The sequence below is a fragment of the Rhinopithecus bieti genome, unplaced genomic scaffold (assembly GCF_001698545.2).
Source record: "Rhinopithecus bieti isolate Rb0 unplaced genomic scaffold, ASM169854v2 scaffold_4658, whole genome shotgun sequence".
NCBI classification, from domain to species: Eukaryota; Metazoa; Chordata; class Mammalia; order Primates; family Cercopithecidae; genus Rhinopithecus; species Rhinopithecus bieti.
In genome coordinates, this window is record NW_016804523.1 from 1,754,036 (window position 1) to 1,768,639 (window position 14,604).

At 38.2% G+C, this 14,604-nt stretch overlaps 1 protein-coding gene across 1 annotated transcript in view; it reads right to left on the reverse strand.

Moving 5' to 3' along the window:
- Positions 1–14,604, reverse strand: part of PLCB1 (phospholipase C beta 1) — a 258,291-nt gene that overhangs the window by 158,522 nt on the left and 85,165 nt on the right. The window contains exons 10-15 of the mRNA XM_017868878.1: positions 13,697–13,781; positions 12,198–12,375; positions 6,940–7,007; positions 4,604–4,700; positions 2,027–2,111; positions 254–378 (exon numbers count right to left, since the gene is read on the reverse strand). Coding sequence (XP_017724367.1) covers positions 254–378; positions 2,027–2,111; positions 4,604–4,700; positions 6,940–7,007; positions 12,198–12,375; positions 13,697–13,781 — 638 coding nt within the window. The remainder of the gene's footprint in view (positions 1–253; positions 379–2,026; positions 2,112–4,603; positions 4,701–6,939; positions 7,008–12,197; positions 12,376–13,696; positions 13,782–14,604) is intronic.

The following is a 14,604-nucleotide window of genomic DNA, read 5'->3' on the forward strand; positions in this document are numbered from 1 at the left end:
TATAAAAATTTTTGTTTGAAAAATAATGCAAAACCTGCAGAAATAAAGATCCATTTGCAGAATAATTGAATAAAATGTCTTGATTTTCAAAATTCAGTTTTTTTAATGCATGGATATTCCCTTCATTGAAATTTGCTTTTATTATTTTTTTCAATCAAGTCTGGCAATTTTCTCTCCCCCAATTATGTAAGAATGGTTTTTGGACACTTGGCAATGTGACTTTATAGCAGAATGGGAACAAGCATGTACTTACCCATTGTCTGGAAATTAAGTGCCACCATCTGACAACCTGCATTCCAGAAGAGCTGAGGCATATAGTTGGATGAATCCACACGTGTTCCTTTTGGATATATCCTGCTAAGCTGCATTTTGTTATATCTGGACCATCATGTTAAGTAGTGAATACAATTATAAAAATATTTAGTCAATAATAGTAACTAAGAAGCTATCTTCCATCTTTCTCCATTTGGAAAATGAAGTAAATATTGATGATCTCATTGGGATACTTTGGGATATTTAGTGTTAATTTTATGAAATAAATTAAATAGCCTGCTTCATTTTAATTTAGTTCATGCATAATAGCAAAACTTTTTGTTGTCAGTAATATCAAATATGCAAAAAGCTTTCTAAACAAACATAATAAGTATGCTCTTATCACATGGGCATAGCATCACCTTTGCAGAGCCCCGTGGGTAAAAGTCAATGAGGTAGCAAAAAGTGGCTGAGCCAAAGTCAATGTGATTTTGTGGAGAGTATTAAGGATGGACTTAATGACTAAGGACACACAAGGAGGCTGGAATGTGTTAAATCATTTGAAAGAATGATATTGTGTTTGGCAGAAGTAGATAATATGCACTGTATAGCTATTTTTGAAATGCTGTCTGCTCATTTTATTAATTTTCTCTGGGAATGCTATTTGCCAAGACTGTGGTACTCTTTATAATTGATAACAAGGTCAATGTAGCATGGAAGTTTCTGATCTTGCTTCATATTTTGGTTCCTATCATCATCAGTTTTCCATCCTAAGAGTCTTGTAGTTGTTGGACCATGCTATGTCTTTAAAACATGACTGACTAATTCCTATCACCAAGTTAGGTGAAGGTTGGTTAGGATTCTGAGCTAGGCAAAATGAAATTGAACCTCAACTCTCAACCTTGCTAGCTGAATAACCTTGGACAATTATTTTGTCTTTCTGTGCCTCAGTTTCCTCATCTATAAAATAGATTAAACAATTTCTACATCATAGGACTACTGTGAGGATTGAATGAGCTAAGACAAGGTCTATCACACAGTCAATAATGAATACTAACAATGATAATTTTCTAGCAGGACTTTATTTATGGAGTCAACATTTGCTTCTTCTTCCATTGATGAATTTTAAAGGTAACTTTATTCTAGGACTTACTACATGAAATTGAGCACTTTGTGATATTTAGTATTAATTTGATGAAGGAAATTTAATAACCTGCTTCACTTTATTTTAGTTCATGGATAATAGCAACAATTTTTGTTGTCAGTAATATCAATAAATCCATTCTTAGTAATGTATATTTATATTTACAATGTCATCATCATCATCCTTACTATTTGGACATACAGTACATATAAGTATGTGAGATGCCAAGTCAGGTATATATTTCTTTACATATATCTTACATATGTGTAAAGTATGCATACTCATGTTACATATGTTGTACCTAATCCAAAGAGCAAATCATAAAGATAGTATCATTACTTCTGTTTTATAGGAAAGTCTGGATTAAGCAAATTGCCAAAAGACACAGAGCTTGGTGGTGTGAAGGCAACCTTGAAATCTAGTCTTCCTTTATTCCAAGACCAGTTTTTTATTCCATAGGCCAGACTACCCTGCCCAGCATTGTATATGATACCTGAAACTATTTATCTGCCCCAGGCTATATACTTAAGCCATTTTATGCATCTTTCTCCTTATTAAAAAACCAAATGAACAAATAGCACAAGACTTCAGCAGTGTTTATTCTGCAGTCATTCGTCAAATCAAGGATACTCTACAAATTCCACCGGAGACTTGGTGAGTTGTTCAAGTCCTTTGGTTTCCACGAAGGAAGACATTTCAAAACTTTTATTTCTTTCTGAGTTAAGCAACAACAAAACAAAAAAGGGAAGGTGAGAAATACAATTCATTGTTATAAATTATAACTTATAAAAGAAATGGGTTAAATGTTCAGTGAAGTTGAGAGCAAATAATCCTCAATGTAACTTTAATATTTAATTTTTTTTTTCTAGTGCACTATTTACCTGTAACAAAAGCTGAGTCTTGTTAGTTGTCTTTTCTAATATTTGCTACTTGGGTCAGAGCTACTTATGCTTTTGTAATTTAGGGACATGAATGAATTTTAGATAAGTATAGTGTGGCAATAAAAAAATTTGTCAAAAGAGCAGGAACCCTGTGGGAATCTTTTGTTCTAAATTCACCCAGATTTTGTATATACAAAAAAGTACATACAAACTGATAAGGGCCAATGTGGGGTTTAACAAAAGAGACCATGGGAATGTTTGTGCTAGGTGCTATCTCTTTCATACCCACGTTGTCACCTTATCAGTTTGTATATACTTTTTTGTTCAAAAAGCTAATATGACAGAATTATGGTCTTTGAAAACAGAAAGATCCTTGGAAATTTTCCAGTCTCATGGCTTCATTTTCATATTAGATACGTGATATGGTTTGGCTGTGTCCCCACCCAAAATCTCATCTTGAATTGTAATACCCACAGTGTCAGGGGGGTTACCAGGTGGGGGTAATTGAATTATGGTCGTGGTTCCCCCATGTCGTTCTCATGATAATGCATTAGTCTCATGAGAGCTGATGGTTTTATAAGCATCTGGCTTTTCCCTTGTCTGTTCTCATTCTCTCTCCTGCTGCCCTGTGAAGAGGTGCCTTCCGCCATGATTGTTAAGTTTCCTGAGGTCTCCCCAGCCATGCAGAACTGTGAATCAATTAAACCTCTTTTCTTTACAAATTACCCAGTCTCAGATATTTCTTCATAGCCGCACGAGAACCGACTAATACAGTATGAAATAAAATGGAGACCAGAGAGGAGGATGTGCTAAACACAAGAGAAACATTTTGAAAGTGAAATTCAAGCCTCCAATTAGAGTGAGAGAAACAAAGTTATCTCGGTTTAGAAAGACTAAGAGTCACTTTCTCTACCCTTGTCCCCACTAAAAACCAACTACTATGAGCAGTATTTTAGTTAAGTATCGCACAGGGTGGTTATACAGCTCCAAATTTTTAAAACTGACTTATCTTTGAGATATTTTCCCTCTTTGACCTCTCTTTCAAAATTAAAACCTCATTTTTCTTAATGATTTCCAGGCTTCTTTATCCATCTTCTCATCTTCTCCAGTCCACTCTGAGGCAAACCTTGGCTTGTCTTATTTTGGTCCATCATAAATCTAGTTTTATATGACTTATTAAATTAAGCATAACTATTAATTAAAATTAAGTCAACATTAATAGGTACTTGGTAAAATATGTTGAATATTCTTTTTTTAAGGTTATAAAATGATATTAAACACACGGAGAAAAGTGCTTGTTTGTGAGTCTAGCTGGTGCTGTTGTTTCCAGGTTCTGACGAATCTAAATATATTGGCTCTTTCTCACACTTGGCTACTTGTCTTGGAACTTTAACTAATGAATTAGAGAAACTCATTTTACAGTCAATGAAATTACAGTGATATAAAAATAACTATGCAAAGATGTTTCCAATAAAACAACTTGTAGGAAATATCAGAAATTAGGACATCGAATTAAATGTTGAGAAATCATTTATATAAACTGTAAGAAGTTGAATTCCTTGTTGTAGAGATCTAGATTCCATATACCACTAAGTGAAGACTTTTTGTAAAATTATACAAATATAAACAAGTGTGTTTTGTAGAAGCTTGGATTTTAATATAGCTGCAAAGCCATCCTTGATTAGAAGCTAGTACATTTAGGCAACATTTCTGTTTTTAAGTGCACACCCTTATAAGCAGCTAGTAAGTTTCAAGGATTCCCTTAATCTGATAACATCTTACACTTCATGCAAATACAAGGGGCATTTTCATAAAAGAACCCTTTTGTTTGGGTAAAGATGGTATTCTTATTTGCATAAGTATGGATGTATAGTTGAATAAAGGGAAAACACAAAGTGATATGAAGTTAATGCATTTTATTCTAAACATACAAAATGTGCTGGACAAATGGAATATAGATAAATTGGTTCTATTTCTAATTATCAGGGTTCATCAAGTCTCTGCCTGCTTCCCTTCTGGGAAATAGGTAGTTTATTTCAACATTATCACTTACGTAATAGATGGATGTCACTGTGCGTTGTGAACAAAAAGCAAAGTACAATTCCCAGTTGTACTTTCTCATATGGTTATTTTTATATATTACAATACATGTATATTTATTATATATATGTGTAAAGGTAACAAGACAGTCAAAATGTACATATATTTAAGACTTCAAAAGTATAAATAGCTCTATTAAGGGTAACATTCTTTAGTCCCATTACTCTGTATTTAAAATATAATCATTATATGCTACAAGAGGGGTTTTTCTCCAGGGACAACTTACTTTTTGAAATTTCAAATGACTCAAACTTGACCGGCTGAATGTAGTTCACCAGGTTAGACATTTCTTCTGTGGCCATAGCCTCACTTCCAGCGGTCCCCTGGAAGTAGGAATAAACAGAAATCATTTCCAGAGTCATAATTATATTATCAGTTATTTTCCTAGGAAAATGACAACATGACTCAAGCATGCAGATAATCATCCCTCCCTTTCTGAAAATTACAAAAAGAAAAATCATTACAGGAGAAAGGCAACAGCAACACCTCATTTTATAAAAGTGAGGGAGGAAGGGAGGTGGGAGGTTGAATGGTGGCTGGCAGCATGGCCCCAGCAGAATCACTCCCTCCCCCCTCCCCCCTCCTAGAAATGCCTGATCTTAGCCCCTCTGCAGGCCTCAGACTCAGATCCTGCAGTTTACTAAGGTGACTGGAATGTCCATCAAAGTTTGAGAAGTACTGAGCTATAGCTCATCTTCTATTGCAGGGGGTCCATAGGTGTTGTCTAAGGTTAGTAATTTTTTTTTCTTAACTTTTATTTTAAGTTCAGGGGTACATGTGCAGGTTTTATATATATATATATATAGGTAAACTCGTGTCACAGGGGTTTGTTGTCCAGATTATTTTGTCACCCAGGTATTAAGCCTGGCATCCATTAGCTATTTTTCCTGATCCTCTCCCTCCTCCCACCTCCACCCTCAGTTAGGCCCCATGTCTGTGGTTCCCCTCTATGTGTCCATGTGTTCTCATCAGATTAGTAAATTAAGAATTCACTGCACAATAAGAAAATTATTAGGCAGGTGACCACTAAATGAACTGAAAATTGTTAATAATAATAAAAAAGGTTGCTTTGTGGAAATGGGCAGGGGTGGATAAACAACTCCTGCTTTCCTTCATCAACACTCCTCCCTCCCTGCCTTCTTGGTTCCTGGTGTGTCTTAGACAAGCAGGGTAGTATAGTGCAGGGATTAATGGCTCGGGTTCCAGAGCCAGCCTGCCTGATTTTGAATCCCAAGTCCACTAGTTAGAAGCTGGGCAACCTGGGGCAACTTACTTAACTGCTCTGTGCCTCAGTTGACTCATTTGTAAAATCAGGATAAAATCAGTTCCTACAGCATATAGTGGTTTTTGATTAAAAAATAAGTTAATTTATGTGAAGGAGCTTAGAACAGTACCTGGCAAGTGGTACAATCTTACGTTGCTTTTGCCATTATTAGATATGGCATATTACTTTGATAGAGTTTTTAATGAAAAAGAAAACCAATAATGCAGTGTTGGCACAAGTTGGCCCTCTGTAGAGTGATCTAATATTTTCTCACACTTTTAGAGGAGAGAATGCATGGAGATGAGTTTCTTATAAAAATTCTGGGAGTAATATTTAGGTCAAATGTTAACTGGAAAACATTCATTTGCAAATGGACTATCCAATTAGTAAGAGAGTTTAAAAATTATTTAGAATCACTGATCAGAAATTATACACAATTGAAATCATTCTCAGGGACATATACTTTGCCAAACATGGTAAGTTGTTTTCTTCCTGAAAATTAAAATTGAAATTTGGTGGGGAACATAATTAAACAAAACTTTAGACATTAAAAAATAATTGTAAGAGGAAGGTCATGAAGTAAGAGCAGCTTATTGTTTGTTTCATTTTTACTATATTGTAGAGCTACGAGTGCTGAGACAGAACATATCTAACAAATTTGAAAGCAGATTCAATATCAACTTAAAATATGTATTTTTAAAGAGAGACAGTGTCTTGTTCTGTTATCTAAGCTGGAGCACAGTGGTGTGATCATAGCTCACTGCAGCCTCAAATTTTTGGACTCAAGCCATCCTCCTCCCTCAGCCTTCCTAGTAGCCGGAACTACAGGTGTACACCACTGCAGCTGGATGTGTTTTATCTTTCATTTTAACTTGTTTTTAAAGGTATGAGGTCTCACTCTGTTGCCCAGATCATTTCAGTATAAACTTTTGCTAAGACAAAATTCTAAAATTCCGATTGACCTGCTTCTGATTCTCTTCCAGGTTCTGTGCAATTAATATTTTGGAGCTAATCAAGTTACTCGGGATGCCTAAGTTTATATAAATAGGTAGCTCTAGTGTTCCAAAATTACAACAGTGCAATGAATGTCACAGTTCTGAGCATTTTTCTAAACCGCATATCTTCTCTGGTCTTTGGAATATTTCATAAGCCATTTAATTGCCTCAAAAATTGAAGCTGGCCATTGGAAGGCACAAATTTACTTTTTGCCACTAGATGGCAGAAAGTGACCATGAGACAGATCCAGGAGGGTACAGGTTGGTGGAATGCCTTTGGGACCAGAAGCCCTAAGTACCCACCTCATCCATTGAAGATTTTTTACAGTCATCATCATCATCATCGTCGTCACTTTCCGTATCAGCTTCTCCTGTCAAATTTTAATAACAGATCATGATGTCAACATTTCAACATTTAGCTTTAAAGCACTTGTAACACATATTTTATCAAAAATTAATTACAGATTTCCTTGGAAGTTGGGCTTTCTGTTGGTTTAAAAATTTTTTTTTTCAGGGATTTAAACTTCATTCATTATAGGAAATTATACTGACCTTTTGCATATAGATTTTTTTCCGAAACTGGATTTGTTCATAAATACCACTTAAATTTTTCAAAATTCTATTAAAAAATGCTTGTCTTAATATTTTTTCCCTATATGTTTTTAAACACATGGCATTGAACACAGTTTGCTGGCATTGAACACAGTTTGCCTTCTATTGTACGTGTATTCTATTTTGATATACAAATACTCTCTCAGGGTCTCTATGACCCTGAAAACAAATAAACTATCCCTCCTTCATCTTTCCCTTCTTTCCCAAGCCCCAACTCTTCCATGCAATGCTTAGTCAGCACATAGCTCAGCTATCTTGTGTTGACATTTTCCCCAAGGCCAGAGAGGACCTTGCAGAAGTGAAAGAAGTTAGGAGCTGGGGCAGGAACTCTGGTGCTTTGGCAGCAAACTCACTACACAAAAATCGTGAAGGGCCAACTTTATCCTAATATTTGTCTGCAAGCTTATTTGATGGATGTATTGTCATCACAACAAAGCACATATCGTAGAAAACGCTGATATTCTTTTTAAGAGGACAGGATAACATGGGTGCGTCCTTAAATATCAGCATGATTGGAAATCTAACTCCATCAGAAATAATTCAGCTTCATATTTAGCCAATATACAGTAATTAAAGCTACATATTTAGCCAGTATACAAGTAATTAAATAAATTGTTTTTCCCCTGAAGAATTAGTGGGTATTTCTGCTAGGTTAAATATTCATATCAGTATAAAGCATTACATTCTTCCATAGCTATGGGCTTCAGTCAGACCCAGTAATATCCATTATATAAAAAAGATTTTCAAGTAAAAAGTCAATGAGGTTGTTCTACATTGTTCGAAAGTTCTAAATTGATTTAACCACTATCTTTCAGGGTTCACACAATGCAATAGCATGATGAGTCCAATAGATGGCAATAATGGTTCAACAATGAAGTAACTTGCACCCGCCCCCTCTCCCCACCGCCTGCTGCCAGCCTTCTGAAAGTTAGCTGCCCTACTCCATCTATATATAAATGGAGACAGTACCACTGCACTGTCCTCTGAGAAGCTTATAAATGTTTTCACTTGGTTGACACAGTTCAATTACTGAATGACAGCAGTGAAAAAAGTACTGCTTAAAAATCTCCAGGGGAGAAAAGATTTCTGCAACCAACAAGGGTTATTATGTATTGGATTGTTTATTAAGGAAAACCACATACAACCACTTTATAACGCTGATATTGTATTAATTAATAAGATGAATTGATTATATTTTGGATATAAAACGTGTCTTACTACTATATTAGAGACACATTCTTTTAGGGTATTGCCACTTAAGCATTTTTATAATGAAATTTATCCCAAGTTCTTATTACTTTTTAAAAAAAAAATCAGAGAGGGGTTCTCTTAGTTAAGTAATTTAAAACAATTCTTTGGCAGAGCTTTCTACAAAATACTTCACAGGACCCAACAATTCACAGTCATTTCAACTAGCCAATCAGGTCATTCTTTAGTTTCTGTGGGAAAGAAAGAATTTGTCTCGCTTTACTGTAAAAAGCAGAAATCTGATATTTCTCTTGTAAATCTTTGGAGGGATGTTCGGGAAACCTTGTTGAACTATAAAAGATATCTTACTTTACCCTAGTTCGTTAGGACAAGTCTACTAGCAAAGGGCTGAATCCTGCAAGAGGCATCTGGCCTACGGGGGCCATGATAAGTCAACTAGCTTTGAAATACAATACCTTTCACGTTTTTCAAGTTTCTGAGTTCCCAATACTGTGAATATCTACAAACCAAATGGTAAATTAGCAGTGCTCTTTATTCAGGGGCCTACCTACGTATTAAAATGTCCAAAAGTTTCCATTGATTGCATAAGAGACGACAGGGCTAGCTTAGGAAATCTACTGAATAACTAACAGATTGTTGCCCTTTCTCTGTATTAAGCAATAATGTTCACTGCCTATAAAAATCATCATTTGTGTTATGCATCCTGTTAATAAGAGGAAGAGAACTGGTAGTGGGAAAGGCAGATGGTAAAAAACACAAACACCCACATGCAAAGGATGACAAGGTTTGCTTGCTAGCATTCAAGAGATAGAGTTGTGTTAGGAAATAGGTGTGAATGATAGCCCTGTTAATGATATTCACTTCCAAACTTCAAAGAGAACATTTTTACTGAGAACAAAATTATTTTGAAAAAATTTTGAAAGACCTGCACAATAATGATGCAAGTCCACATTCAAAAGCTACAGGACAAACCCTTTCAAAGAATTATATAATGTCTGTTGATAAAGATTTTAGTCTAAACAAAAAAACAGGCAACTGAGACAGAAAAATAGAAGGAAAGATAAATCAGAGTCTCAGGCTACTTTTTTTTTTTAACCCTGATTGTCCTAGAGTTTATATTTTAATTATTTTAAAATCTTATAACTGATGCATAATAGGCGTACAGAAAAGTACACATATTGTAAGTCCACAGTGCAAAGAATTTTCCCAAATAAACGTGTCTCAGTAAGTGATATCCAGATCAAGAAACAAAATACAACCAGTCTCTAGAAGGCTCTTGGGCTCTCTTCTGGTTGCTTTTCCCCCAAGGGAACCCATTATCCTGACTTCTAATAGCATAAATTAGTTTTGCCTGTTTTTTGTATGTTATATAGGTTAAATCATACAGTATGTAGTTTTTTTGTACCTGACTTCCTTTGCTCAGCTTATGTTTATTTATAGTGATTCATCCGTAGTCTTCATTTAGCTATAGATCATTCTCATTGCTGCATATTCTTCCTTTGTGTGAATATACCATAATTCATTTATCTGTTGATGGGTATTTGGTTTCCAGTATTTGGCTATTCTGAATACGGCTGCTTTAAGCAATTCTTGTACGTGTCTCTTAGTAAACCTAAATACACATCTTTGTCAAGTATATACCTAGGAATGGAACTCCTGAGGTACAGGGACTGCATATATTCAGCTTTTACAGACACTGCTAAGTGGTTTTCCAAAGTGATTGTTCCTATGTTTAACTTATAACTGAAAAACTTCCTAGAGTCAAGCTTAAAATTTCTTCCACTTAATCACCCTGCAATCAGGAGATGTCTGTAATGCAGTCTTCAGATTGCCAAGCTTCTGACTGAACTTGGAAGATAAATCAGACTAAATGACAAATAATCCAAAGGAAATGAGTGACCACTGAATTCTTTTCTCATCAACCACAGAAATCTATTTCGACCTTAATTTAAAAGGGAAAGAAATGATATGAGGCATCCTCTAGGAGCTTCGAAAGATAATTTAAGCAATTTTGCCATGTCACAGATTTTAAAAAGCTCTTTAAAACATGAAAAAATTGAAATGCCCAGAACTCTTCAGCATATCGTCAATGACAATGCATCCAGTGCTCAGTTCTATAGTTAATATTTCCCATTATGAAGCTTAAAGTCACATGGTCACTCTGAAGACTATTTGGCTTACATGGTAGCCAGAATAATGACCTCCTAGAGATGTCTCTGCTCCATGAATATGTTAGCTTGCATGAGAAAAGGGACATTGCAGGTGAGATGGAGTTAAAGACCTTGACATGGGCACAATTATTCTGGATTATCTGGATGGACTTGAGTTCTTGCCAGCAGAGGACATTTCCTGCCTGTGGTCAGAGGGAGATGTGACCACAAAAGAAAGGTTAGTGAAATGTAGCCTTGCTGGCTTTGAAGCTGGAGGAAGGAGCCCCAAGCCAACGAATGTGGGTGGCCTCTAGAAGCTGGAAAAAGCAAGGAAACAGCTTCTCCCTTAGAGCCTCCAGGAAGAAACACAGCCCCGCCCACACCTGGAGTATAGCCCAGTGAAACCCAGGGGGCTTCCTGACTTATAGGACTAGAGGATAATGCATTTGTGTTGGTTTAAGCCACTACGTTGGTAGCAGGGAGAGAAAACCAGTAGTTTAAAACTGTGCAGAAATAGGAATGTTCAAAGTCCTTCAAGCTAATTTCAGAGCAGCAAATTCTTTTTAATTCTTTTTTTTTTTGAGATGGAGTCTCGCTCTGTCACCAGGCAGGAGTGCAGTGGCTAGATCTTGTCTTACTGCAACATCTGCCTCCCAGGTTCAAGTGATTCTCCTGCCTCAGCCTCCTGAGTAGCTGGGACTATAGGCACATGTCACTATGCCCAGCTACTTTTGCATTTTGCAAAGAGACAGGGTTTCACCATGTTGGCCACCAAAGAAATGGGGTTTCATCATGTTGGCCACCAAAGAGACGGGGTTTCACCATGTTGGCCAGGATGGTCTCGAACTCCTGATCTTGTGATCTACCTGCCTCGGCCTCCCAAAGTACTGGAATTATAGGCATGAGCCACCGCGCACAGCCCAGAGCAGCAATTCTTTTNTGCCTCCCAGGTTCAAGTGATTCTCCTGCCTCAGCCTCCTGAGTAGCTGGGACTATAGGCACATGTCACTATGCCCAGCTACTTTTTGCATTTTTGCAAAGAGACAGGGTTTCACCATGTTGGCCACCAAAGAAATGGGGTTTCATCATGTTGGCCACCAAAGAGACGGGGTTTCACCATGTTGGCCAGGATGGTCTCGAACTCCTGATCTTGTGATCTACCTGCCTCGGCCTCCCAAAGTACTGGAATTATAGGCATGAGCCACCGCGCACAGCCCAGAGCAGCAATTTTTTTTTTTTTTTTTTTGAGACGGAGTCTTGCTCTGTCGCCCAGGCTAGAGTGCAGTGGCCAGATCTCAGCTCACTGCAAGCTCCGCCTCCCGGGTTTATGCCATTCTCCTGCCTCAGCCTCCCGAGTAGCTGGGACTACAGGCGCCCGCCACCTCGCCCGGCTAGATATTTGTATTTTTTTTAGTAGAGACGGGGTTTCACCGTGTTAGCCAGGATGGTCTCGATCTCCTGACCTCGTGATCCGCCCGTCTCGGCCTCCCAAAGTGCTGGGATTACAGGCTTGAGCCACCGCGCCCGGCCCAGAGCAGCAATTCTTAAACCAACACAGAACATGATGGGGAGAGCCCACCAGCCCCTCACCGGCTCCTGGGGATGAGGGCTCGAACATGCTGGAGGAGTCACTGCAGGTGTTGGAGGCTTGTTCTGAGAGCTTCTTTTTGCCGCTTCCTTCTGATGACTTGTGTGATTTCTTCTTATTTTTCACCAAAATTTTATACATTAAATCCATAGGGCTTGGAAGAGGAACTCCAGATTCCAGCTAGTAGAAATGAAAGGCATACTCTTTAAAACTACTGCTCCCTCTTTCAGATCCCCTCCCCAGATCCCCTGTTCAGCTTTGTATACCGAATGTCTAGACTGTTCTTCCCCACCTTCAACACTGCTCATTAAACTCTTAGTGTATCCTGCACGGGGGCTATTTACATCAAAGATATATTTTCATTACTACACTTTTTTTTTGCAACATATTCTACATGAATAAGACCATAGAAATATACTGGTAGATTTGATGTACTAAATCTGAACATTTATGAATTTTCCAATGGACCATAGAAACCCAATCATCTTGATTTAGGACAGATAAGAAGGCCCTGGCCTGAATTTTCAAAGGAGGGAAGCCAGGCATCTGCTAGGAGGAGTCGGTAAAGACGGGCAGAAGCTTCCAGGTAAGCCCATGAAATCATTTTTTCAGATGCCCCTTAAAATCGGCAAAATCCCTATCCTGATACTAGGTAGTTTAGCTGCACATGTCCCTGGCATCAGCAGAAGAGGACGAGGTGGCTTTAGATTTCCTCCCAGCCCTAAGGTTCAAGGTACCATATTTGCAAGCCTTATTTTTACTGTTTCAAGTTTGTACATCTAATGGGAAAACCAATTTCCCATGAGAGGGTCATTAGATATTATATCAGAAAGCATGTGTGCAAGCCACAAGATAGGTTACTTTGAGAAAATCTATAGAACGCCTAAGTTGGTCCTCTATTCTTGGCTTGCAATGAGTGTAGGAACTGGTATAAACTCACTTAAAAATGCATGGAGATCGGGCAAAAGGGTGCAGGAAGGAAAATGTTACTTTAGGATATTTCTGCTGCTTTCCTTCCTAAAGCAGAGATATCATCATGGCAATGGGCAACCTGAGTTGTGCCACACCGAAAGGTGCATGCAAGGAAATAGAAAGCAGCCAGCAGGGACAGGCCAAGAAGACATTTCGCCACCTGCAGTGTCCTGTTTTGCCAACCCACTCATCTCAAAGGGGTGTGATGAGGTTCCTTGGGAGTGAGCAGAGGCCTGTCCTCTTGGACTGTCTCTATGGGCTGATTGTAATTGTTGGGAAATCTGCACTCTTGATTGAGTTTCATCAGGCAGCCAGTGAGAGAGAAGAGTGTGGGAAGAGGAAGAGAGCAGAGGCACTTCCTGTACCCTTTGTGGGGCCCATTGCTGGTATCCTCCTTGTCAAAGATTTCATCATCAACTGCATTAATCTTACCAAGAAACATAAACATGAAAAGGAAGTAAGTTTTCCCTCAACCTTGTTCATCAATAATGCACACATTCCTTCAAAGACAAACATCAAAACTGCTTACTGGATATTTTTCCAGGGGCTCCATGAGAAGGGCATCCCCGAAGATCAGTCGGCAGTACTCCGCCATCTTGGCTTGCTGCTTTGGGCTAAGGGAGAACAAGAACAGAAGAAGGAAAGCAGGAAGGCTTATCCAAAGAGCCTGACCAGGATTGCTTTTTGTTATTAACTACAGAAAGAAGTGATTCTCTAATCCCACCCGTCAGGATTGGTTTTTATCATCCTAGATATTTATCCTAACTTACGTGAATTTGAATAACATACACAAGTGGACAGTGAAAGCACTGACGTGTAAGGTGGTTCCCAGGGCAGACCCTTATAGACACAGGTGGAGGGGACAGCAGGTCAATTGCTGTCACTGGAGCCTTTTAATTCCCAGAGTTAGAGGCTCAGTCCCTTTTGTTTAACTCACTCATTCCAAGTCAATTGCAAGACACTTGGAGAAAGAACCCTTTCATATTTCCCTGTAAATTCTCAAGTGAAATTTGTAAACCACTGCTGCAAAAGAGTGTTTATGAGGAAATGAAAGAGGATAGATAAGGAAGGATGGCAGGGAGGGAGCTGAGTAGGGGAAGAGAGACAATGGAGAGAGAAAAAGAGAGGGAGAGAATCTCAAAATGTAGAAAAGGGCAGACAGGCAAACAAACAGTGTGTCACTTGGGGAGGGGGTCCTGGAGGAAAGATAAAAGTAGCAGGCACCTCGGGGAAAGTTGTGTGCAACTCTTATGTACATAATAGAAAAGCAAAGGTGGTATCATTCTGAATATGTTGCCAGTAGGGACCTGGTATAATGGAAAAAGGCTGGCACTGCAGGATTTGCTGAGCTGAGCTCCAAAGTCTGAACCACTCTGGGTCTACATAATGAGGAGAATAATAACTGTTCTTGGAAAGGGACAGAGGATGCTGAGAAGA